The sequence below is a fragment of the Pristis pectinata genome, chromosome 16 (genome assembly GCF_009764475.1).
Source record: "Pristis pectinata isolate sPriPec2 chromosome 16, sPriPec2.1.pri, whole genome shotgun sequence".
Taxonomy (NCBI): domain Eukaryota; kingdom Metazoa; phylum Chordata; class Chondrichthyes; order Rhinopristiformes; family Pristidae; genus Pristis; species Pristis pectinata.
In genome coordinates, this window is record NC_067420.1 from 40,907,562 (window position 1) to 40,933,089 (window position 25,528).

General features: G+C 42.4%; 1 protein-coding gene across 1 annotated transcript in view; it reads left to right on the forward strand.

Moving 5' to 3' along the window:
• Positions 1-25,528, forward strand: part of LOC127578773 (serine/threonine-protein kinase 3/4) — a 150,349-nt gene that overhangs the window by 94,521 nt on the left and 30,300 nt on the right. Inside the window, exon 10 of the mRNA XM_052031215.1 lies at positions 663-823. Coding sequence (XP_051887175.1) covers positions 663-823 — 161 coding nt within the window. The remainder of the gene's footprint in view (positions 1-662; positions 824-25,528) is intronic.

Below are 25,528 nucleotides of genomic sequence, written 5' to 3' on the forward strand. Positions count from 1 at the left end.
TAGGGGGCATAGGTTTAGCATGAGAGGGGAAAGATTTAAAATGGACCTGAGGGACAACGTTTTCACGCAGAGGGTGGTGAGTATATGGAACGAGCTGCCAGAGGAAGTGGTTGAGGCAGGTACAATAGTATCATTTAAGAAACACTTGGACAGGTGCTTGGAGGGATATGAGCCCAACACAGGAAATTTGGACCAGCTTGGTGGGCACCGTGGTTGGCATGGACTGGTTGGGCCGAATTGTTCTATTTCTGCATTGCTCTATAATTCTATGTGAAGTCAGCAAACACCCCTACATGTAAAGCATAGGAGAAATAAGGATATTTTTCTGCAAATGACAATCGATACCAGATAAATTTTGTTAGTTTTTAATCAAATTGATCAATTTTTATTCTCCAGAAGGATGTAGGAAAGAGTAGATACGGAGTAATGTTACAGATCAATTGTTCTTATTGAATTACAGCATAGACTGGAGTTGCTGAATGGCCTCTTCTCTGTTTCTATGTCACTGGCTGATGTTAACTTTCTATTTTCTTGCCACCTAGGATGCCGATTCATACTCTGGAAGATTATCAGAGACCGCTTGATATTCACTGGTCGGCAACTTCGAGCTGCTTTTCCAGAATGTAATTTAGCTCACTGCAAATTTTTCTTTAACTACACAGAGAAAGAGGAGACGTTACAGCAAAGTAAACCATCCTTCCTGGAGTACTTTGAGCAGAAGGAAAAAGAGAATCAAGCAAATAGCCACAGTAACCGTAACGCACAAGCACTTCAGAGCTCTTCTGATAAATGGAAGGTGCCACAGGATGGTGACTTTGAATTTGTAAGTAATGTTATTACTGTTGTAATTAATTTTTGACAAGTAATAACAAAGTGGAAAAGTTACTGGTAATTGGTTTATTATTGTTGCATGTATTGAGATACAGTGAAAAGATTTTGGTTGCATGCCATCCAGACAGATTATTCCAAACACAAGTACGTGGAGGTAGTACAAAGTTGATAGGGCGGTAAAGAAGGCGTATGACATGCCTGCCTTTATTAGTTGAGGCATTGAGTTCAAGAGTCAGGAAGTTATGTTGCAGCTTTATAAAACTCTAGTTAGGTCACATCTGTATTCAATTGTGGTCGCTCCATTATGGGAAGGATGTGGGGGCTTTGGAGAGGGTGCAACAAAGGTTTACCAAGATGGTGCCTGGATTAGATGGCGTGTGCTATAAGGAAAGGTTGGACAAACCTTTTCTCTGGAGCAGTGGAGGCTGAGCGGAGACCTGATAGAAGTTTATAAAATTATGAGAGGTTTAGATAGAGTAGACAACCGATATCTAAATGTCTATTTTCTTGCCACCTGGGATGCCAATTCATACTCTGAAAGATGATCGTCGACTGCTCAAGGTCGAAGTGTTTAATTCTAGAGAGCATGCATTTATTTAAGGTGAGGGGGGAAAGTTCAAAGGAGAAGTGCGAGTCAGGTTTTTTACCCAGCAAGTGGTGGGTGCCTGGAATGTGCTGCCAGGGGTGGTGGTGGAGGCAGATGAATTGAGGTGTTTAAAAGTCTCTTGGATAGACAAATGACTGTGCAGAGAATGGAGGGATGTGGGTCATGTGCAGGCAGAAGGGATAGTTGTCATGAGCTTAATTAGTTTGGTATAACATCATGGGCCGAAGGGCCTGTTCCTGTGCTGTACTGTTCTATGTTCTATAAAAGAAAAAAAACAGACTGCAGAATATAGTGTTACAGTTCATAGAAAGTGCATTGCAGGTAAACAATAAGGTGCAGGGGCCATGACAAGGTAGATCGAGAGATCAAAAATTTATTGTATAAGAGGCCCGTTCAAGAGTCTTCAATAGTGGGGTAGAAGCTGTCCTTAAGGCTGGTGGTATGTGTTGTCTAGCTTTTGTATCTTTTGCCTGATGGGGAGGAAGAAGAGAGAACATCCAGGGTGGATGGGGTCTGTGATTGCATTGGCTGCTTTCCCGAGGCAGCGGGAAGTATAGGCAGAGTCCATGGAGGGGAGGCTGGTTTGTGCGATGGACTGGGCTGTGTCCACAACTCTGCCATTTCTTGTGTTCTTGGGCAGAGCAGTTGCCATACTAAGCTGTGACACTTCCGGATAGGATGCTTTCTATGGTGCATCTGTAAAAATTCTGCAAAATCTGTGAAAGTTCAACCAGTATTTTCTATTTTCCTACCACGCTTGGCTCAGTTGGTGGTAACAGGGCTGCTCAGAAGAGGTGGTTCTTGAGCCCTAGGGAGCTTAACAGCAGAAGCAGATTAACGTTTTGTCTCCACTTCCTAGCCACAGTTAGCCAGGTTCTGGGTTGGGATAGGGGAAGACGATTGGAAGAGTTGGGAGCAGATAGGATTGAGATGCACCCAAGGAATGCAACAGAGGACAAGGCATTGGAAAGACTAGAGGTGGGGCAGGAGCTGATGTCAGAAAGTGGCCATGGGTGATTGGAAGTCAATGGGAGGGACTTGGTGACTGAGATGAGAGGGGTGGGGGGGGTGGGGGCAACAGGTGGGTGAGGGTTGGGAGACTGGAAGGATCAGGAAGATGGTACACTGAAAGGGTGAGCCGCTGTCACGAGGCTAGGCTTCTGGCACCAAGGGATCAGAAAGACCAGGGGGAGGTGAAGGTCCTTTTTTTGGGGTTGAGCCCACAGCAAGTGAATTGTATTATGCTGCAGAAGAGCAAAACATTTTATTTTCTCGAACCCTGAAGGTGGACCAAACATCAGGAACAGTACAGCAAAATAAACTACTGAAGGCAGCCCCAAATATTACATCCTTTTTGAAAATGCTTACAGCGCACGCAGAGAAAAAAAATGCCCCTTTGTCTTAAATGCGTGACCCCTTATTGATAAACAGTGACCACTAATTCTAGGTTCAGGAAACTACTTAATAAGATAAGACCTTAATAAGACATCTTTATTAGTCACATGTACATCAAAACACACAGTGAAATGCATCTTTGCGTAGAATATTCTGGGAGCAGCCCACAAGTGTCGACACGCTGCCAGTGCCAACATAGCACGCCCACAACTTCCTAACCCGTACATCTTTGGAATGTGGGAGGAAACCCACACAGACACAGGGAGAACGTGCAAACTCCCTACAGACTGTGGCCGGAATTGAACCCGGGTTGCTGGCGCTGTAGTAGTGTTTCGCTAACCGCTGTACTACTGTGCCTTAATCATTATAGCAAAATTAAACATGCTTTCACACTTAAAAATAAAGTTAAAATTAGTTAAACAAAAGCTAAATAATTACAAGATACTTTACCCAAAGGGTATTGAGAAAGTGGAATGTAACAAGGGAAAATAATACCAAATCACTTTATGGGAAGCTAAATAAAGCAATGAGACTGGGATATGTGTATCGGGCTCGATGAAGAGGGGTGATTAATTGCTAGCTTGCAAACAGAAGTCACATTCAGACTTTACAAACAACTTACAGGATCTGGGTGTCCTAAAGCATGATGTCCAAAAAGCTGAGGTACAGGAATAGCAAGTAATAAGGAAAACTTAACAAAATGTTATTTTTTTTATTGCTGGGGGAATTGAATATAAAAGTGGGGAGTTTCCAACAGAGCTGGGAAATCCAAGAGCCCCCTCCCACCATTCTTCTCAAACTAACAGCATAGCCTTCTGCCCCTTTCTCTCTTATTTGATTTCCCCCCTCAAGCCCTCTGTACCATTGGCCTCAGCCCTCGGTAACAAGTTCCACATTCTATTCTGTTTGCACCACTGACAAGCACCTTCAGATTTTTGCAAGGTTTTTTTTATCAGATCACTCCATAGTTTTCTCTTATGAAGAGAAAATAACTCCAATCTGTTCAACCTTTCCAAATAGTTCTGATCTTTCAGCTGTGCTATAATCCTTGTAAATCTTTTTGCACTACTTCCAATGTCGATATTGTAAATTTTAACAACATTTCCAATCTTTGGTTCATTGGGTGTTTTGTGACATCAAAGACCAGTTGGAAAGTCTTCTGTCTCGGATTCCTGCAGCACTTCTAAAGACTATAGATGGTCTGGATGGCAGACAATGAGCTGTATCCTTGTTCCAAATTTGCAACCAAAACTGCTTTTTGCACAGTGCATCTGATCATTAGGATGACTGGGTTCAGTTGACTCAGAACACCAGAAAATTGCAATAGTAATGAAACCTCTTTAAAACATTAACAAGAGCACTAAATCACCACCTTGTGATTTAGTTCTTTCCATCAGAAGCTGCGCAAGTCATTGATGGAAAATGTCTCAAATTTAGCTGCGGTAATATTGTAGAATAGCATTTAGCTTTCTCTATTGCCTGTGTCATGAAAGTCTGGTGATCAAGAATTTCCAAGTAGTTGAACAGTGCCTGCAGGTATGGTTAATGGAATCACACATTCCAAAGATAAATCCAGAATTTAAGAGCAGTCAGTTTAGACGTGGCTCAATAACCACCTCCTGAGGGGTATCTTGGGTTGCCTTGACTCTGACTGGATCTGCTGTGTTTCTAATGGTTTAATTTAGAAGCAGTACAGTCTTTCTTAATTGGAATAATTGATCATGTATACATTTTACTAATGGAATGGGAATTTAGCTTTTCTGTCCTTGATCCCAACCTAACTGTCCATAAACTATCATTTGGCGAGGGCCGAGATTATCTCCTGTCTGTTCTTGATGGGGCATAGAGGAACATTACAGGTTCCCGCCCCTACCTGTTGCCTGTACACCCAGGAGTGACGGTGATCAGAAGATTGAGTGCCCTTCCTTCCTCAAAGGAGCAGTTGCTGGTTGACAATAGTGAACACAGCGGCACAAGTTCTCTTGAAAAACATGATGGCGCTGGAGGAACTCAGCAGGCCAGGCAGCATCCGTGGAGAAAAGCAGGTGGTCAATGTTTCGGGTCAGAACCTTTCTTCAGGACGAGTTTCTCCAGCGTGAGTCGGTATTGGTTTATTATTGTCACTTGTACCGAGGTACAGTGAAAAGCTTGTCTTACAAACCGATCGTACAGGTCAATTCATTACACAGTGCAGTTACATTGAGTTAGTACAGAGTGCATTGAAGTAGTACAGGCAAAAACACTAACAGTACAGAGTAAAGTGTCACAGCTACAGAGAAAGTGCAGTGCAATAAGGTGCAAGGTCACAACAAGATAGATCGTGAGGTCAGAGTCCATCTCAGTTTATAAGGGAACTGTTCTATAGTTCTCTTGTTCTGTACGTTTCAATACCATAAGGGGGTGGGGTGTGAATATTGACCTAATAAGCCACCAAAGTGTTCAGCAAATCCTCTCTTTCCCTCTTGAAGTTCTGATGGGATGCAGTTTCACCTTGTCTGAAGGACCCCCAGCACCTTAGCTATGTGGCCACTATGAGGCTTAGTTTAGGCAAAAAATGTGTTTGGGGTAGGATTCACAGGTGAGTTTTCGTCCTTCATCTGTGGCACGAGGACCAATAGCCTTTCAATTGCTGCCCCAGCCCAAGACTGGACATCAAACCTTAAGTTTACCTGCTCGAGACAGATCAGGCCCATGTTACTGGATTCACATTTATACCGTCTGGGCAAGTCATTGGTGAGACCACACTTGGTGCACAGTTCTGGTCACCCAGCTATAGGAAGGATGTCACTAAGCTGGAAAGCGTGCAGAAATGGTTCACGATGATGACACCAGGACTGGAGGGCTTGTGTTATAAGGATAGGCTGGGACTTTTTTCCCCAGAGCACAGGAAGCTGAGGGATGACCTTACAGAGGTTTATAAAATTATGAGAGATGTGGATAAAGTGGATGGCCACAGAGTATCGAATGATCCCTAGTACGATAAGATGGACTCTTGACCTCACAATCCACTTCATTATGACCTTGCACCTTATTGTCTGCCTGCACTGTATTTTCTCTGCAGCTGTTACACTTTATTCTGCATTCTGTTATTGTTTTACCTTGTAGTACCTCAATGTACCGTTGTAGTGAATTAATCTATACAAATGGTATGTAAGACAAGTTTTTCCACTGTACCTCGGTACATGTGACAATAATAAACCAATTCCAATTCTTTTACACAAGGTAGGGGAGTCTAAAAGTAAAGGGTATAGGTTTAAGGTGAGAAGGGAAAGATTTAAAAGGGACCTGATTGGCAACTTTTTCTACACAGAGGGTGGTGGGTGTGTGGAACAAGCTGCCAGAGGAAGCTGTAGAGGTGGGTACAATCACAAGGTTTAAAAGACATTTAGACCGGTACATGGATCGGACAGGTTTAGAGGGATATGGACCAAACGCAGGCAAATGGTAGATAGTTCGGTCGGTGTGAATGAGTTGGGCCTCAGGACCTGTTTCTGTGCTGTATAACTCTATAACTCTACGACTCCAAGTTGAGATTTTGGATTTCCAATTGATGCTGATGAATCCAAGAACCTGGGAACCTGAATGCTGGGAATGATTTACCCTCAAAGCGACAGGTTCAGATTTACTTTGAACAGCTAGCGTAAACATCGTGCAAAACAGGGATTGAAACCTTGCAAAACAAAATCGAACATACTGGAAATACTTAGCAGGTCAGAGAGCAACAGAAACTATTTGTTTGTTTCAGGTCGTCAATCTGAAACATTAATTCATGTTTTCCTTCTACAGATGCTGCCTGACCTGCTGAGTATTTTCTGTTTCTAGTTCTGATAAGCAGCATTTGCAGTACTTTGCTTTTGTATTTTTGAAGCCTTGTGGTTTTTTTCTTAACCAAATAGCTTCAACAATGAAATATAGAACCCACAGGCAAAACAGAGACTGTTTTATCGGCATTTGAGGTTTAGTTTGTACAGAAAATGGAATAGAGATTGTATAAAATTTTCTCTCCCACTTACACCCTCGAGAGACTCTGTCTCTATTATTGCTGTGGCAGTCAGTATGCATGATTTAGCTGCACATTGCTGCAAGCTGTGAAGAATTTCATTTGCTTGTTGTTGCAGTCATCAGCAGTGCTGGAGGGCAGAATTATGATGCAGCAAGTCAGGGAGAGAAAAGGATGGTGTGTATGATGAATGGGCAACTCAGTCATTGTATTGAAAGTTCATATCTCAGACTATCTGCCCACCCTGCCTCATTAACCCCAATGTTACATCCTCTGTTCCTTTCTCTCTTGGGCTTATCTGGGCTTCCCTCAAAGGGGCAACACAGTGATGAAACAGTTCGTGCTGCTGCTTCACTGCTCCAGGGACCAAGGTTCAATCCTGACCTTGGGTACGTTCTGTGCAGAGTTTGCACATTCTCTCCCACAGATTTCCTCCCACATCTCAAAGGTGTGCTGATGTCAATTGGCTACATTAAATTATCCCTTAAGTGTAGGTTAATAGCAAACAGAATCAAAGAGGAGATGGTGAACATGTGGGAGAGAATAATTCGCAGGGATACCAGAAAATAAAGAGAGGGGGAATGGGACATATCAGATTGCTCTACTGAGAGCCCGGATGGATGTGATGGGCTGAATGGCCTTCCATTATAAGTTAAGAAACAATCCATGCTATTTGCCTCAGTTCCACTTTCTCAGCACAGGAAGGTTCCCCATTATTTTCTGACTGATTATCTTATATTTCTGCCTCTTTATTTTGGATTCCCTCATGTGGAAACATACCTATATTGAACATTTCAATGGTGTTTCCAATCAGGTGCCTCCCGCACCACCTCCTTCATGAGTTTTGGATTATTTGTGGATATAACGTTTCTGTGATCATGATTCTCCATGTGTATTTGTCTGCCATGTCCCAAAGGCCTGGAGGGTTAAGTTATGTGTAGAATAGATTTGAAATCTCCTAAGTGAGGGAAATTAGTGGGTTAACATATTTAAAGGATCGATAATATAGATTGAGAGAAATTGTTTCTCCTGGTGAGGAGTCTAGGACAGGGAAGCAAAGCCAAATGTTCCAAGATGATAACAAGACACGATTCTATACACAGGCACAAGATCATTTTGAACTCTGGCTGCCTGCTCTTACCCCTACCCTTGTCAACATCATTTTAAAAGAAAAGCTTTCGAGGCTGGTGCAAGGGGCATTTAAAATTTCAAAATTGGGGTTGTCTTGTTATATTTTGGCTACATTTTCTGAGTTTTCTTCCTTCAATCATGATCAATATAGTGGCCTTTTCCTCTGCATCAGTGTGACAGTCCTTACAGAAGGGATGATTGCGACCCAGTATCTTCAAGTCGAAAAATTAATAAGGAAGCAATTATTGTCGGTGCACAAAGCAATGAGGAACATCCTCTTTATTTAACACAATGACTAATATTAAAATTGGACTATATTTACAATGGCTTTTGTTAGTCACAATAGGGAGACCATTCCTTGGTGAAAGTGATTGCTGAGCTGGAGGCAGTATCCAGCTGTATTGGCTGACACAAGCCAGCACTTCCAAATGATTAAAAGGCCCAGAAAAAAAATTGCTTAATCCATCTTCATGCTCTCCCTCATCCGTCTGAAACAATTGCATCAGGGAGATTCACTGTGAGGGAATTGTCTGTTTTGGGTAGTGTGTTTTGCAAACCCAGACTGAGAAAATATAGAAATGTCATGAGATAAATGTGGTGGCAATGATTAATGCTTTTATGAATTCCCTCTGGAAGTCTAAGCTTCTGTTAGTCTTTAGGTATTATAATTCTTAAACTATTGTTGCAAGGTTGTTTATAAATTCCCACCAGCTTAATAAGTAAAACACCAATGAAGAGGAAAGAACAGGCACAGTTTTATTTAATCCCTGTTCTTGCTTCTTTCTGCCACTTCACCTTCATCTCTGATGTTAACTCTTCCAGGGTCTTGCCTTTTTTATTGATGTCAGAAGCTTCTCCATTTTGCTCACAACAGGGCAAGCAAGCTGGTGCCTGCTAGCATAGTATTTTTGACTTATGGGATACATCAAACCAATCTTCAATTCCCCCACATTCCTCTAAAGGTCACCAAGTGCACTTGGAGTAAGAGCTTTGGCCAATTTCCTCATTCTGTCAGGTTAGCGCTGAGTTTAAGCCTGTGGCAATACTACACTAAGTCAAGAAGTGATTATGGCCAAGAGTTCCCAATGTTAATGGACAGAATGTGAGGACAACAGAATGCCTTGTGACTCTGTTTTATGCAGAACAAGGATTACATTGGAAAGAGTAGTGAAACAGGAAAGGGTTTAAAAAAATACTTAATTGTGCGGAGAGACAGTTAGTCCTATCATTGAGCCCATTCCTCCCCATCATTGAGAGCTTCCCTGCATGCACTTTTGATCATGGGCCAGTGATTCCCAGGAGTTAGTGGGGATGTTACATTTCTTCAAGGAGGATTTGAACACCTCAAATCTCTCCTTATAATAAAGCCTACCCACTATAGAGCTTGGAATAGATTATCTGTTTTGGAACTCTGTTGTCAGGCATGTAAGTGACGAGACCTAGCTAACGTAACTGACTGTCTGTAACTAGGGCCTCAATCATGGGATCTTGGCCAGGGAAGGGAATTAATAATGGTTCACTTATCCTTCCAGTGAATTTGGAGGGTTTTGCAGAGACAAAGATTGTGGTATTCTTTCAGTGCCTTGAGATGCCTGCTGTAGGTAGTCCAGGTCTCAGGAGCACAGAGGAGGGTAGAGGTCACTGCTGTCTGGTAGACCATGAGTTTTGTGCTAGGATTGAGGTCTCTATCTTCAGATGCCATTTACCTCAATCCCAAAGACGCATTAAAAGGCAGTGGTGAATTTTTTCATCAATGTCTGCCTTTGCTAAGAGGTGGGTTCCAAGATATGAGAAGTGATCAATGTTTTCCAGGATCTCGCTGTGAATCCTCTGTATAGTATGGAGTAGTGGAGGCAAGTTGTTAGGGTATTTTTGTCTTGTGAATATTCAGTGTATGGCCCATCCTCTCGGTGAAAAAGTCAACAGTGGCTTAGAGCTCAACTGCAGAGGTTCAGATGACCTCGTTGAACAATTTATCATTAGTTCTAAAGATTAGCGCCAGTCGTGTGGGAAGTTTGTTGGAGGTGAGGTGCAGCTTTGGGGGGAGAAAGGTGTTGGAACAATGGTGCAGCCCTATTTAACACTAGCCTTCACTGAGACTGGCTGTGCTGTAGACCTGTTGGTTGATGTCATGGTTTGCATGCCATCCTGGAGAAAAATATAGCTGGAAACAAATTTCTGTGTATAACAATCCATTGCATAAGACCATAAGAGTAGAATTAGGCCACTCAGCCCATCAGTCTGCTTCACCATTTGATCATAGCTGATTTATTTTTCCTTCTCAATCCCATTCTCCTGCCTTTTCCTCATAACTTTTGACTTAGCCTCCACAGCTGTCTGTGGCAATGAATTCCACAGATTCATCACCCTCTGGCTTAATAAATTCCTCCTCATCTCTGTTCTAAAGGGACGTCCTTCTATTCTGAGGCTATGACCTCTGGTCCTAGACTCTCCCACTGATGAAAACATCCTCTCCACATCCACTCTATCCAGGCCTTTCAATATTCAGTAAGTTTCAATGAGATCCTCCCTCATCCTTCTAAACTCCAGCGAGGACAGGCCCAGAGACATCAAACGCTTCTGAAACACTAACTCTTCCATCCCTGGGATCATTCTCATAAACCTCCTCTTTACAATAACTCTTTTCATCTTTACCAACTCTTTCACCCGTGCTTTAAATCGCTTTCTTCTGGTTTCTGATTCTTATTGTTTACCCTATTAAGGTTCCTCATAATGTTGAACACCTTTTAAATCTGACCTTCATAAGTTGCATATAGAGAATATGAAATGATTAATGTTAGAAATGACAAGCAAAAGGAGAAATGTGTTGAACAGTAGGTGTTAGGACGAAGATAGAAGATGAATAAATGCAATGCAGGTAATAAGTGAGACTTTCATCAACAGAATGCAGTGTGCATTGGCTCCAAAATAAATTTGTCTAGTCTCGGGTTAAGCTCCTGCCTCTTAACCCATTTTCACATCCAAACTTCTAGTCATCCATTCTAATATTCTTTGATCAATGTTGGTCTTTGATTAATTATACCCTTGTGAAACATTGTAGACATTCTAATATGTTAAAGGTACAATAAAAAGTGCAAGTTATTGCGGTTTGTAAGTCAATATTAATTTATTGACCTTTTGTGTTCCCTTATCTGCTTAATATTCCTTCTGTGAATTCCTTGGATGCCTCTAACCAAGTCCACAGGGAAATGCGATGCTGTGTTCAAAATACTGAATGTTTCTTGGAATATTTTATTAAACTGTCACAGTAGATAATCACAAGTTATCTTCATAAAGCATTCTTGCTGGTTAGTTGGATGTAAGTCCACTCTGACACTCAAGTGGCATTGTAGGTTGATACTTGATTCACTTTGAGACAGTACTGCACTGTTGGAGGTGTTGTCTTTTGGGTCAGATACTAAACTAAGGCCTGTCCGGCAGTTCAGATTGAATATAAAAGATCAAATTGAACTCTTCAAAAAGGAGCAGCGTAGTTCAGGTGGAGCATGCATGAAATGGCTGTTTCCTGCTTTCTTTGCATAGTTTTGAAACTCTGAAGTGGCTTGATAGGCATTAGTTATATATTTCTCTGTGTAATATTATCAGTAATATTGCAGGATATACCCAACAAGCAGAACAGCATCTGCAGAGAGAGAAACAACCTTTTACGATGCTGGGTGAGATTTCATTAAAACTGGAATTGTCAGACATAGATCAAGTTTTATGGCGCAGAGAAGGTAGGAAAGGGAAATGAGATGGAAGGTGAGGAAGGCCAGAATTAAATGACAAAAGAGATGACTGTTTAAACCAAAGTGGGGATCAAAAGGTGGTTTGAGACGAGATGTAAATGAGAATAGCAGAACCATTATATGAAATTGTTGAATTTGATATTGGGAAGGAATATTGTAATGTGCCTTGTGGAAAGTCGTGGTGCTGTTACTTAAGCTTGCATTAGGTTTCTTTGGAACAATGTGAGAGAATGAGAACGGTGGGAATGAGGTGGAGAATTAAAGTGACTTTTGTACTTTGGGATGGTGGCAGTATTAAAATAGTGAAAGAAAACCAGTTGTTCTGCACTAATTTTCTTATCAACCGGAATTGGAAATCTACCTGTACTTCCCTCACTGGCAACAGTTATAGGATAAGATATCTTTATTAGTCACATGTACATTGAAACACACAGTGAAATGCATCTTTGCATAGAGTGTTCTGGGGCAGCCCGCAAGTGTCGCCACGCTTCCGGCACCAACGTAGCACGCCCACAACTTCCTAACCCGTACGTCTTTGGAATGTGGGAGGAAACCGGAGCACCCGGAGGAAACCCACGCAGACACAGGGAGAACGTACAAACTCCTTACAGACAGCGGCTGGAATTGAACCCGGGTCGCTGGCGCTGTAATAGCGTTACGCTAACTGCTTAAGTTATTATCTGGAGTGAAATTCTGTGGCCTTAAAGAGCAACCTATCTAACATACTACTAAATTACATTCTGGTGTAATGCTTAATGTGGTAAAACAGCATTTACAGTACACAGTACCCCAGCTTAGCACCAGATCGTCGTGCACCCATGCTATTAAGGGACTCTCAGAGGCTGAGAACTCAAGTATCCTGGAACAATACCAGCAGGCATAATAACCTCGGGCTGCGTTCAGATCAAGAGCTGCCTATTCCAGAAAAAATTATTCCTGGCACAAAGCTTCATGCATTAGGAGGACATCTCAGGAATTCTGGCGTCAGGTCAAGTTTGCCTTCCATTCATTTTATCCATTGAAATGCAGTTCTCAATAAATGCTCCTGGTGCTTAAAGTTTTGCTTCGTAAGTGCAGAAGGTAAAACATTCTCACCAAGGTACCTGCATTTATATAGAGCCTTTCACATCCCTTTTGGGGTGTCTCTAAGAACCTTCTAACCACTGACGGGCTTTCTGTAGTCACTGTTGAAGTGTAAGAAATGGGGCAGTTAATTTGCACACAGGAAGTTACCAAAAAGGACAATGTGTTATTAACCAAATACTTTTATTTAGTAATGTTGAATAAGGATTAAATAATTGGTATAAGTCCCCTGCACTTCTTGGAAAGAATGTCAATTTATTTTTAACTTACACTCGAGTGGACAAACAGGTCCTTTTGGTTTAACATCTTAACTAAAAGCCGGCAGTTCCAGCAAAGCAGCACTCCCTCATTACATCACTGGACAGTCAGCATGTTTGTGTTCATTTCTTGAGTGGGCCAAATCTTCCAACACAAGGATACTGATCACCCTTTCTTACACCACCTTGTGTTCCCTTCTGTTATGGTGTAGAAGGATTGATGCTAGAATCAGTACCAGCCAACATTTAAATATATGGTTTAAACCCTGGAATCAGAGGTAGAGTTCCAGAATGTTACAACATCAAATTTTAAATGGTTGTCAGTACAGGAGAGAACTGCAGAAAAATATAGGAATAAATGAGAGGGGAGAGATTTAATAGGAAGCTGAGGGGCAACTTCTTCACCCAGAGGGGACTCGAGGGACTGAGTTATGGAGAGAGGTTAAGCAGCTTGGGACCTTTTTCATTGGAGTGTAGGAGAAAGAGGGGGTGATCTTATGGAGGTGTATAAAATTATGAGGGGTATAGATAAGGTGAATGCGCACAGTCTTTTTCCCAGGGTTGGGGAATTGAGAACTAGAGGGCACAAGTTTAGGGTGAGAGGGGAGAGATTTAATAGGAACTTGAGGGACAACTTTTTCACCCAGAGGGTGGTCCGTATATGGAATGAGCTGCCAGAGGAAGTGGTTGAGGCAGGTGCATTAACAGCATTTAAAAGGTACTTGGACAGGTACATGGATTGGAAAGGTTTAGAGGGATACGGGCCAAACACGGGCAAATGGGACTAGCTTAGATGGGAATTTGGTCGGCATGGACCAGTTGGGCCAAAGGGCCCATTTCCGTGCTGTATGACTCTATAAATTAGCAAATTTGCAGAAAGAACACAATAATCAATAAATGAGCTTCACTGTCAGTAATGTGAGTTAGTTCACTTTAGCAGAAAGAAAATGGCCATGTTGAAAATAAATGAGTGAATGGGAGAAGAGATCTCGAGGCAGAAAGACACAAGCAGGCTGATAAGACCACTGAAGAAAGAAAATAACAAACTGTGGTAAGTTTTTGTAGGGATATAATTCAAAAGCTGAAAAGTTGTGTAGAACATTAATTATGCCACATTTGGAGTATTGTGGGCATGCTAATCTCCAGGAAAAATGTGAGATCATCAACTTAGGTATCAGACCCAAACACAGTCTCAAAATATAGGCCAAACCTATTTTCCTTCCTAATTACTAGTTGAACTTGCATATTCAGTGATTTGTGTGTAAGGGCACATGGATCCTTCTGAACACCAACATTATCCAATCTCTCACCACTTCGAAAATACCTTCATCTTTTTTAACTAAAGATACATATCTCATATTTTTCTGTGTTCCATCTGCCATGTCCTTGTCCACTCACCTAGCCTCTCTTCATCCTGCTCACAGCTCACACTGTCACCCAGTATTGTATCATCTGCAAATTTAGAGATATTACACTTGATCCCCTCATCTAAATCATTGATGGCCTGCATCCAACACCTCAGGTACAAGTCATCAATCATCTCCTGGGGATTTGTCATCTTTCAGTGCAGAAGCTGAGGAGAAATATACCAACCAGAGCGTGGATAGAATGTGGAGCTTGATGCCAATTTAATGCCAGAAGGATTAATTATAATGAACAGTGTGTGTGTGCTTAATGGGGAAACTAGAAGAAGGACACGTTGCTAAAGTGAAATGGTGGAGTTGTGGGAGAAGGTTGTAATAGAATGGGCTTGTTACTTCTGTACTGTATCATGCATCTACTCAGTAATATTAGTGTGTAATAAAATCATCCTGAATCTTTGTTAAATCAATTTCCATGTTGCATTCTTCCAGTTGACTACTTATAAACTGCAGGTGGCAGCAGTGTAATAAAAATTGGTCCAATATTTGAGGGAAGATCACAGTAAAGGTTGCATGCACTGTTGCTTCTGCGGTTAGCCTGTTCTTGTTGGTTGTGTTGCAAGCATTGTTTGGGATAACTTGCCCTCTGTTCTTCCTGGCTCCCTACAGACAGTGGCTGCTAAACTTGGGATTTGGTCCTCAGGATTTTTAGAGATGTCATATGTTTTGGGAGGACCAATCAAATTTGTTGACAATTTCTAAAACGGAGCATAATATGTTAAAGCATAGCGAATGGAAGGACAGGGAACTCTCTCCTGCAATTGATGCAGGGAGGTATGGTGGTGCTCAGTAAAATCAAGGGGAGGAGAGTGTTGGGTTTGGAAGCAGAGGACTGTTTGTACTCCTGCTATAGATGCTGGTTTGTTTGCTGCCGGTCTGTTGCATTACTTCTTTTCTCTTGCAAAATGAGTTACCACGTGCATCTGCTTGGTGGTGCTAAGCTAGGAGCTTTTATTAACCTAGGTTGGATTCTTTATAAACACCTTTCACATCCTTTGTTGGTCACTGGAGCAGGATAAGAAGCATAAAGCTTCCTTCGCAGATTTCAAGCTGCCCGACCAAGTTCTGAAGGCAAGGCCTTCCCCACGCTAAAAATAATAACTGCAGGCACACTGTGGGTCCAATGTCACTGCTGTTTCACAAACCCACCTGCGGGCCAGAAGTGAGCCATATCACACTGCCATTGCCTTCCACTGGAACTGATTTTACAATGTGTATATAATTGAGCTTCCACCAGTTGGCTGATCCACTGAAGCACCCGGCTGTGATCTATGCACTATTAAGGAGCTTAATTAGATGTATCAATTAGAAATTAAGTTTAATGGGTTTGTAGTAACTGCATAATGGGGGAGCAAACAGTTCACAGGAATCTGAAAATGTTGCCTGATTTTTCTGCAGCTCAGCTTTGACTTGGCAAAATTGGATCACAAGTTTGTTGATTCAAGTTCCACCTTAAGGACTTGAAAGAAAAGAATACTGTACTGCGAGAAAAATGATTAGAGCAAGGTCTGCCCCCTCAGGTGAACTTCAAAGCAGTGCCCTAAAATCATTTTTTAAGAGCAGTGGAATTCTCCTGATGTTCTGGTTTGTTTTTATTTAATCTGACTGCGCAAAAAAAAACAAACCTATCTGTTCCTTATTTTTCAAAGCTCTTTGTGAGTGCAATTTGTTTGCTGTCTTTCCTACATTACAAGTTCAAAAATAATAACATTCCCTGGAAGGAAAGGCATGGAGTGGAATGAAGGAGGTTGTATGCAGTGATTAGCACAGGAGTAATTGGGGCCATTCAGTGCCTTTGTTCCTACATTCAGTTAGTTTGTGGTTCTGTTGTTCATTTGGTTCATGGCTAACTGATCCACTCTGATCCTGTAACTTTTAGAACTGTTGCTAACAAAAACAGCTTTTTGGGCAGAGTTCCAGATTTCCACTGTCCTTTGTGTGAAGAAGGTCTTTTTCCCATTGGCTCTGAACAGTCTGGATCAGATTTAATATATCAACTTCTTCAATCATCTTCAACATTGAAGAATGCATTGCAAGTTTAAACGAGATTTTAAATACTAGAGCAGGTCACATCGCAGTAAGCCTCTGAAAATCCCAGTAATTCAAATTCATTCATGTGCGGTGCTGACTTAACCCATGTTCTCCCCGTGTGTCTGAGTGGGTTTCCTCCGGGTGCTCCGGTTTCCTCCCACATTCCAAAGACGTACGGGTTAGGAAGTTGTAGGCATGTTATGTTGGCGCTGGAGGCGTGCTTCCACCACTTGGCACTTGCGGGCTGCCACCAGAACACTCTACACAAAAGATGCATTTCACTGTGTGTTTCGATGTACACGTGACTAATAAAGATATCTTAACAGCGTTACCATATGCCGCAGTCAGATTTTGTTTAAGATTTACCTCTCTCATTACGTGTACCTGACAGATTCCAGTAACTAGTGAATCCCAACACACTTATTCTTAATTAAGAACAGAGAATGATGGAAGTACTCAGCGGGTCAGGCAGCATCTGTGGAGAGAGAAACAGAGCTACATTTCAAGTCAATAATCTTCTTCATCCCTGTAGCTAGTAAACTTGAGTCAATTTAAAGGTTAGTGTAAAAATAAGAATGCTCTTGTACAGTGATAAAATGATGCTTATAAAAAGAGACAATTCAGCTCAACGTGCCATGCAGGCTCTTTGGTAGAACTGTACTATCAGTCCCCCTCTTGAGCCCGGAAATGTTTCCTTTCAAGTGTTCATTCATTTTGCTTTTGCAACTATTATTGAATTGGCTTCCACAAAGCTTTGAGGCAGAGCTTCTCAAGTCCCGACGACTTCACACATAAAATGAATCATTCTGATCTCACCTCCGATTCTTTTTGCCAATCTGTGAATATACTGCCCCTCCCTCTGGAAAAATGTAAGGGACATATGTACACACACACACACACACACACACACACACACACACACACACACACACACACACAATTACTGGATTGTTAGGGTTGTGGTGGGAAAGTACATTAAATAGTATTTTTCCTTCCTTAATTTATGTACTTGCAAAGGAAAAGATTGATTAGCTCTACCAAGCCTAATAATTCAGCAGAGAATGATGGGTTAGTTGTCCTGATGACGCTTCATTTATTGCTTGCTTTTTATGTAGTTGTCTTTCTTTTGAAAACATCTAGAATGGCATGACATCAATTCTATGAAGTTTTGTACATGATGAGTAGATCTTAGAGCAGTTCCAGACACTGCTGAGTTATACTGTCTGGTAGAAGTAAAAGATTGAGTTACTGTTGAATTGACCCCAGCAGTACTAAATAAATCACAATCCAGTCTCTCAGCATCTACCACGAAGTAGTTATCATATCCTCTGTTTTTTTGTCTTTGACCTGAACACAGAGTAGCTCTGCTTTCTTCTCACCCCAAGACTGGCACTAACCTATCAATTGGCTGCATGTCAAGCACCATTTTGTTACGGTAGGGAAAGTCCGGGGGGTATAATTATAAGTCATTCAACTTTGTTCAGAAGAACTAATTTGACTTTTTCCACAGTGCTGTGACCCATCAAGTATAGCCATCGTCCCCAGGGATTAAAGCACTTTGGAGTTGTGAGTTAATAGGAATATCTTGACATGAGGACAAATGATCCAATTGCTGCAATCTGTTGGCGTTCGCTCATCTAGCAAGTTACACTGGCATTGCGGCTCGAACTGAAATGCATTGAAACATATCAACAATCTCCTTAAAAAAATATAAGTTGTATGGTGGAATTTTCCAATTAAGCAAGACTGAAATCTAAAATATATTGTTTGTCCACACAGATCTATGCATGAGAATAAGTGGCACATAACATTTGCACCATGCAAGTAACAGGCATTGACCATCTCCCGTAAGAGAGATGCTAACCACTAAGCCTTTGTATTCCATGGCATTCTCTTCGCTGTGTCCCCCACTCATCAAGGTTCCAGGGTTTTGTAATGAGCAGGAACTTAATTGGACCAGCCGCATACATACTGTGGTTATGGACGGTTCAGACCCTGGATATTCTGCAGCATGTTAATTATTAACCTAGCCGCGAAGCTATTGCACCTTCACGAGGCAAATCAGGATTATGATGGAATTTCTGCCCATGACTGGAGGGGTGATTAGTAATTTTGTGGATGACACTAAAATCACTGGTGGGGTGAACAGTGAAGAAGGTTGCAGCAGGATCTGGATCAACTGGGGAAGTGGGCAGAGGAACGGCAGATGGAATTTAACTCAAGACAAGTGCAAAGTGATGCTTTTTGGGAAGTTAAACCAGGGCAGGGCTTGTACAGAAAATGACAGGGCTCTAGGGAGCATTGCAGAACAGAGAGACCTAGGGGTACAAGTATATAATTCCCTGAAAGTGGCGACACAGGTTAACAAGATGGGGAAGAAGAGGTGTGGCGTGCTTGGATGGGACAATGAGTTCAAAAGTTGGCACGTTATGTTACAGCTATATAGGATGTTAATGAGACCACATCTGGAATATTGTGTGCAGTTCTGCTCACCATACTATAAGATGGATGTGAGGAAGCTAAGGAGACAAGACTCAAGGATGTCGCCGGGACTGGAAGGCATGTGTTATAAAGAGAGACTGGGTAGGCTGGGACTGTTTGCCCTGGAGCGAAGGAAGCTTGAGGGGTGACCTTACAGTGGTGTATAATATCATAAGAAGCATAGATAAGGTGGGTGGTCACAGTTTTTTTTCCCTAGAGTAGGGAGATCTAAAACTAGAGGGCATAGGTTTAAGGTGAGAGGGGAAAGAGTTAAAAGGGAACCGAGGGGCAAGTTTTTCCACACAGATGCTTCTGAGTATATAAACAAACTGCCAGAGGAGGTAGTAGAGGTGGATACAATTACAAGGTTTAAAAGACATTTGGACAGGTACATGGATAGGAAGGGTTGAAAGGGATGTGAGTCAAATGCAGGCAAATGGGACTAGCTCAGGAAGGTACCTGGATCAGCATGGACTAGTTGGGTAGAAGGGCCTGTTCCCATGCTGTATAACTCTATGACTCTATAAGTTTGATGTAAGCCAAGGAACAGCAACCTTATTGACTGGCATTCCATCCATCATTAAGGCAAACAGACAGTATGGCTGTCAGTCACAAATATGGTTTTGATGTATACAATTAGCATTGATCATATTGAATGGCAGAGTAGGCTTGAGGATCATTCCCTACTCATTGTTCCTCCTTTCTTTGGGCTGTGAAGTGCTGTGTTCCTTGCACAAGACCTCCTTATCTGGAAGCAGAAGGGCACCCCTCTAGCCTGGTCCGGCATTCATTTAAACCATGGCTGATTCGTTTAACTCCACCGAATGCTTTGGTTTTGAATCCTTTCATACTCTTTTTTAGCATGACACCTGTTCTGGAATTAGCTCCAACAGAGGAAATGTTTTCTCTCAGTCTACCAGATAAACTCCCTTAAACATCATAAACATTTCAATTAAGTCACCTTAATTTGCTGCAGCTAAAGTAGGCATTGCTCTCTTCAGTTCCCTGTTCTGGGTGAAGCAGGTCCATTGTGGCTCTGCATTTTATCTCCTTTATGCCTTTCTTCCTTTGTCCCTTTCCCAAGTGCCAGGGCTCAAGGCCAGTTCAGAAAGTGAATGTGTAATCCAAGCTGAGGTTGCACTGCTGTCGGCTATCAAGCACTGCATTGACAGCGATATACTGCCTCGAATGTCAAACCAAGCCCCCAACCCATCGGTTGGGGTAAGTGTAGAAGATGCCACTGCACTGTTTAAAGAGGAGCAGGGAGTTCTCGCCTGCTAACCAGTGCTTATCACAAGACCTGCAATTGAAAATGCATTCATCCTTTTGCTGTTTTTTTAGGTCCTTTGATGTGCACTGTCTCTGTTGTGTCAATCGGCAGAACAATTCCAGCACTTTAATTGAAATGTCTCAAATGCCAGGAGGTGACCTGAAGATACAAATTGAACAATATAACGTTGCAATTGCCATTTTTTTTCAATTAAAAATCCAGCTGTAGTTACAATAGTGGTACTCTTCTGAAGAGGCAAAAAAAATGTTCTCTTTGAATCTTAATGGAAAGTTTATTACTGGTTACATTTGCTTCAATTCTCTTTGCACAGCCTCAAGTCACGAGTATTTGAGATTTTTCAAATTCAGATCTAATTGTTTAGATTCTTTATCCTCATTGGTTTCCTTTGCTGCTTCATCAGATATTGATCTAAGTTGGGAATTTTTGGGGTGTGTGGAAGTGCTTGTTCATTTTGCTGATGTTTCAAGATTGATTAATTTTTGAGACCCAGGATTATTAAGCATCAAGATGGATAGATGGTATTTGGAAACCCAGTCAGTCATGACCTTATTGAATAATTGAACATGAACAATCTAATCTTGTTTCCATATTCCTAATACAAACCTGCTATTGCAACCTACCTTAATAGTTTAATGATTTTAAGATCAGGTGTCATCCTCACGCGCAGGTAGTTAAAAATAGTGCATTTCTAGCAGACAATCCTATATCAAGGGATGCAGAGGGTGCACCGTTGAAAGTATTGTATCCGGATGTATCACGGCTTGGTATGGCAACTGCTCTGCCCAAGGCCGCAAGAAACTGCAGTGAGTTGTGGACACAGCTCAGTTCATCACAAAAACCAGCTTCTTCTCCATGGACTCAGTCTACACTTCCCACTGCCTAGGGAAAGCAGCCAAAATAATCAATGACCCCTCACACCCTGGACATTCTCTCTTCACCCCCCTTCCATCAGGCAGAAGATGTAAAAGCTTGAAAACATGCACCACCAAGCTCAAGAACAGCTTCTGTCCCTGAGTTATCAGACTCTTGAACAGACTTCAAGATGAACTCTTGACCTCACAATCCACCTCATCGTGGCGCCTGTACATTGTCTACTTGCACTGCACTTTCTCTGTCACTGTAACATTATGTTCTGCAAAATGTTATTGCTTTTCCCTTTGTACTACCTCAATGTACATGTGGTGAAATGATCTGTATGGATGACATGCAAATCAAAGTTTTTCACTGTACCTCGGTACCTGTGACGATGATAAACAATTACCTGAAGTGCAACAGAATTGGGGTGCTGACTGCATTCATTTGATTAGGCCCACTTTGAGCTTTTCCCCTAGAGTCAGGGCAGAAAGCAATGAACCTGAGAATTACCAGTTGCACCGGTAAATTTACTTATTGGTGGATAACTGATAACTATTTTCTTGCCTTTGCACTCTCCTCATTTCTATAAGTCCAGCCATTGTCAAGTAATCACCTGAAGTGTGTCGCCCCCTCTGCTGTGAAGTTAACAAACCCAGCGTCAGTTTCCATGTAAACTCTGCTCACTACCAGACAACTCTGCTGTTTCGTAATTGCCTAACCTCATACCCAATATCCAGAGCAAGATGGGCAACAATTCTCTCCAAATCCGTACTGGGAAGACAAGCCATCATCTGCTGTCCTTTTCAGAAACTAAGCTTCCCAGCCACTGACTCCATCTCTTTTCTTCACAGCTTCCTAAAACTAAGCAAAGCTACTCACAGCCCAGTTGTCATCTTTGACCTTGATTTGTGCTTTGGGCTGCAAGCAACATTCTTAAAAATTAATTTTCAGCATCTGAAAGCATTTGTTGCCCTTGAGAAGATGGTGGTGAACTGTCTTCCTGAACCAACACACAAGAAGCTGGAGGAACTCAGTGGGAAACGAGACCTGAAACGTCGACAGTTTCTTTCCCCCCTGTAGCTGCCTCCTAACTCGCGGAGTTCCTCCAGCATGTGTGTTGCTCCAGATTCCAGCATCAGGTCTTTTGCGTCTCTATCTTCTTGAACGAGTGCAACCCTTCTGATGAAGATACTTCCACAGTGCTATTGGTTAGGGAGTTCCAGGATTCAGATTCAGTATTGATGAAGGACTTTTGATATATTTCCAAGTCAGGGTGGTGTGCAACTTGGAGGAGATGCTGCTGGTGATGGTGTTCCCATTGCACCTGCGACTCTTGTCTTACTTAGTGGTAGAGGTCGCAGGGCTGGGAGGTGCTGTTGGAGTCACCTGGGTGAGTAACTGCAGTGCATTTTGTAGGTGTTACCTACCATAGCCTCTGTGCACCGGTGATGGGAGGAGTGGCCATTTAAGGTGGTTGATGTGGGCTACTTTGTTCTAAATCGTGTCTAAGTTCTTGAGAGTTGTCACTGCACTCATCCAGGCAAGTGGAGAGTGTTACATTAAACCCCTGACATGGTGCCATATAGATGGTGCAGGCCTTGTGGGGTGAGGGGGAAGCCAGGCAAAGGGGGGGGAGGGAGGGTGTCAAAGGTGAGTCCTTCGCTGCAGGACACCTAGCCCCTGACTTGCAGTTATCTCTGTTGCTCCCTGAGCTTGGCTCATCTACTGCTGAAATCCTCATCCATGCCTTTGTTACCTCTAGATACTTGGGTGACCTGCCTTAAGACTTTTTAAGATATCTTTATTAGTCACATGTACATCGAAACACACAGTGAAATGCATCTTTTTGCGTAGAGTGCTCTGGGGGCAGCCTGCAAGTGTCACCACGCTTCCGGCATCAACATAGCATGCCCACAACTTCCTAACCCGCATATCTTTGGAATGTGGGAGGAAACCGGAGCACCCGGAGGAAACCCACGCAGACACGGGGAGAACGTACAAACTCCTTACAGACAGTGGCTGGATTTGAACCCGGGTCGCTGGCACTGTAAAGCATTACGCTAACCGCTACACTACAGTGCCTGCCCTTTTGTAGGCTTGAGGTCATCCAAAATTCTGCTGCTCCTGCCCTAGCTTACACCAAGTACCTTCTGTCTTTCATGCATTGTGCTTGCTGACATACATACAGACTTACCCTCATGCCATGAGTCCTGTCCTGCTCCATCATATCACTGCCTGGAACTTTGGTGTCAGTGAACTCCATTAGGAGCCACTTAATTGGGAACTAAGAAAAATGTCATGCTTGAGAAGAATGATTGGTTATCTACTTCGGAGGCAGAGTGAATTGTGCATTTTAATTTTGTCCTAAATGGATGAACATTTTTCACCCCGAGTCTGTTTTTGCATTAACATTTCTACAGTGTTGCCCAAAGGAAACAAATTTTTGATGCTGCTTCCCAAGTTGGTTATTCTATCACAGTTTAGCTGGCATCCTTCAGATTGTGAGGGGGAGGGACAGGAGCACAGAGATACAACATAAAACGTGCAAATCTCCACTAGCAGTGAGAGCCTGGAGCTCTGCGACAAGGCAGTGTCATTATCATTTCAATCAAGACTTGTTTGAGAATAATTTGAGTGGCATTGTTTCACTCGAGTAGGGGGAGTTGTATGGGGAAGAGGTCGACGCAACGTACAAGTTAACAAAACACTGCCTGAGGCCAGCTCCGCAAGGTTTAACCCTGGTGACTCAATGTTTGAAGGTTATTTTGTCATTTAACTAGAAGGCTGGATTGATTGATTTTTTTTGATGTGCTGCAGAACAATTTCTTACTATTGTATTGCAGAAAGGCAAATTTTCAAACAGAAAATATATCTTATTTATGAGGCAGCTGCACAGAGAAGGTCACAGTGATCTCTGAGTTCAGAGGTACTACAAAACAAAAAGACTTCCTTTTGGTCTTCAAGGAAATAGTTGAATTAATTCCACTCAATGCACCTCTGTTAGAAAAATCCAATATTTTGTCTTTGTTCTGCCTCCATGAATACACTTTGAAGGACATGTTGCTTATTTAAAACGGTGCGGGAGAGATTATAATGGATAACAAAGAGATGGCAGAGGAACTAAATGAGTATTTTGCATCGGTCTTCACTGTGGAGGACATCAGTAATATACCTGATAGTCAGGGGTCTCGGGATAGAACTGAGTTCAGTCAAGATTACAAGAGAGAAGGTGCTCGGGAAGCTAAATGGACTAAAGACAGATAAGTCTCCCCGACCGGATGAAGTACACCCTCAGGTTCAGAAGGAGGTGGCTTTAGAGATTGTGGAGGCATTGGTGATAATTTTCCAGGCATCAAGAGACTTTGGTATGGTTCTGGAGGATGGGAAGGTCGCAAATGTAGTTCCTCTGTATAAGAAAGGTGGGAGGCAGCATAAAGGAAATTATAGACCTATTAGTCTGACATTGGTGGTTGGAAAGTTATTGGAATTGATCCTCAAGGATTAGGTTATGGAATACCTAGAGGTGCATGACAAGATAGGTCCAAGCCAGCATGGTTTCATGAAGAGAAGATCCTGCCTGACTAACCTTCTGGAGTTTTTTGAGGGAATCTCAAGTAGGATGGATAAGGGAGAGGCTGTGGATGTCGTGTATTTAGATTTTCAAAAGGTCTTCGACAAGGTGCCGCTTAAGAGGCTGCTTAATAAGATAAGAGCTCATGGAATTACAGGAAGGTTATTAGAATGGGTTGAGCATTGGCTGCTAGGCAGAAAGCAAAGGGTGGGAATAAAGGGATCCTTTTCTGGTTGGCTGCCGGTTACCAGTGGTGTTCAGCAAGGGTCAGTGTTGGGGCCGCTTCTTTTTACATTGTACATCGATGATTTAGATTACGGTAGCATAGTGGTTAGCACGACGCTATTACAGCGCCAGCAATCGGGGTTCGATTCCCGTCGCTGTCTGTAAGGAGTTTGTACATTCTCCCGTGTCTGCGTGGGTTTCCTCCGGGTGCCCCAGTTTCGTCCCACATTGCAAAGACGTACGGGTAGGTTAATTTGGGTTTAAAATGGGCGGCGCAGACTTGTTGGGCCGGAAGGGCCTGTTACCACGCTGTAAATAAAATTTAAAAATTTAAATGGTTTTGTGGCTAAGTTTGCAGACGGCACCAAGATAGGTGGAGGAGTAGAGAGTATTGAGGAAACAGGAAGGTTGCAGAGAGACTTAGATAGTTTAGGAGCATGGGCAGAGAAATGGCAGATGAGATTCAATGTTGAGAAATGTGCGGTTGTACATTTTGGAAGAAGAAATAAAAGGGCAGGTTGCTATCTAGATGGGGAGAAAATTCAAAGTACAAAAGTACAAAGGGACTTGGGGGTCCTCGTACAGGATACCCTAAAGGTT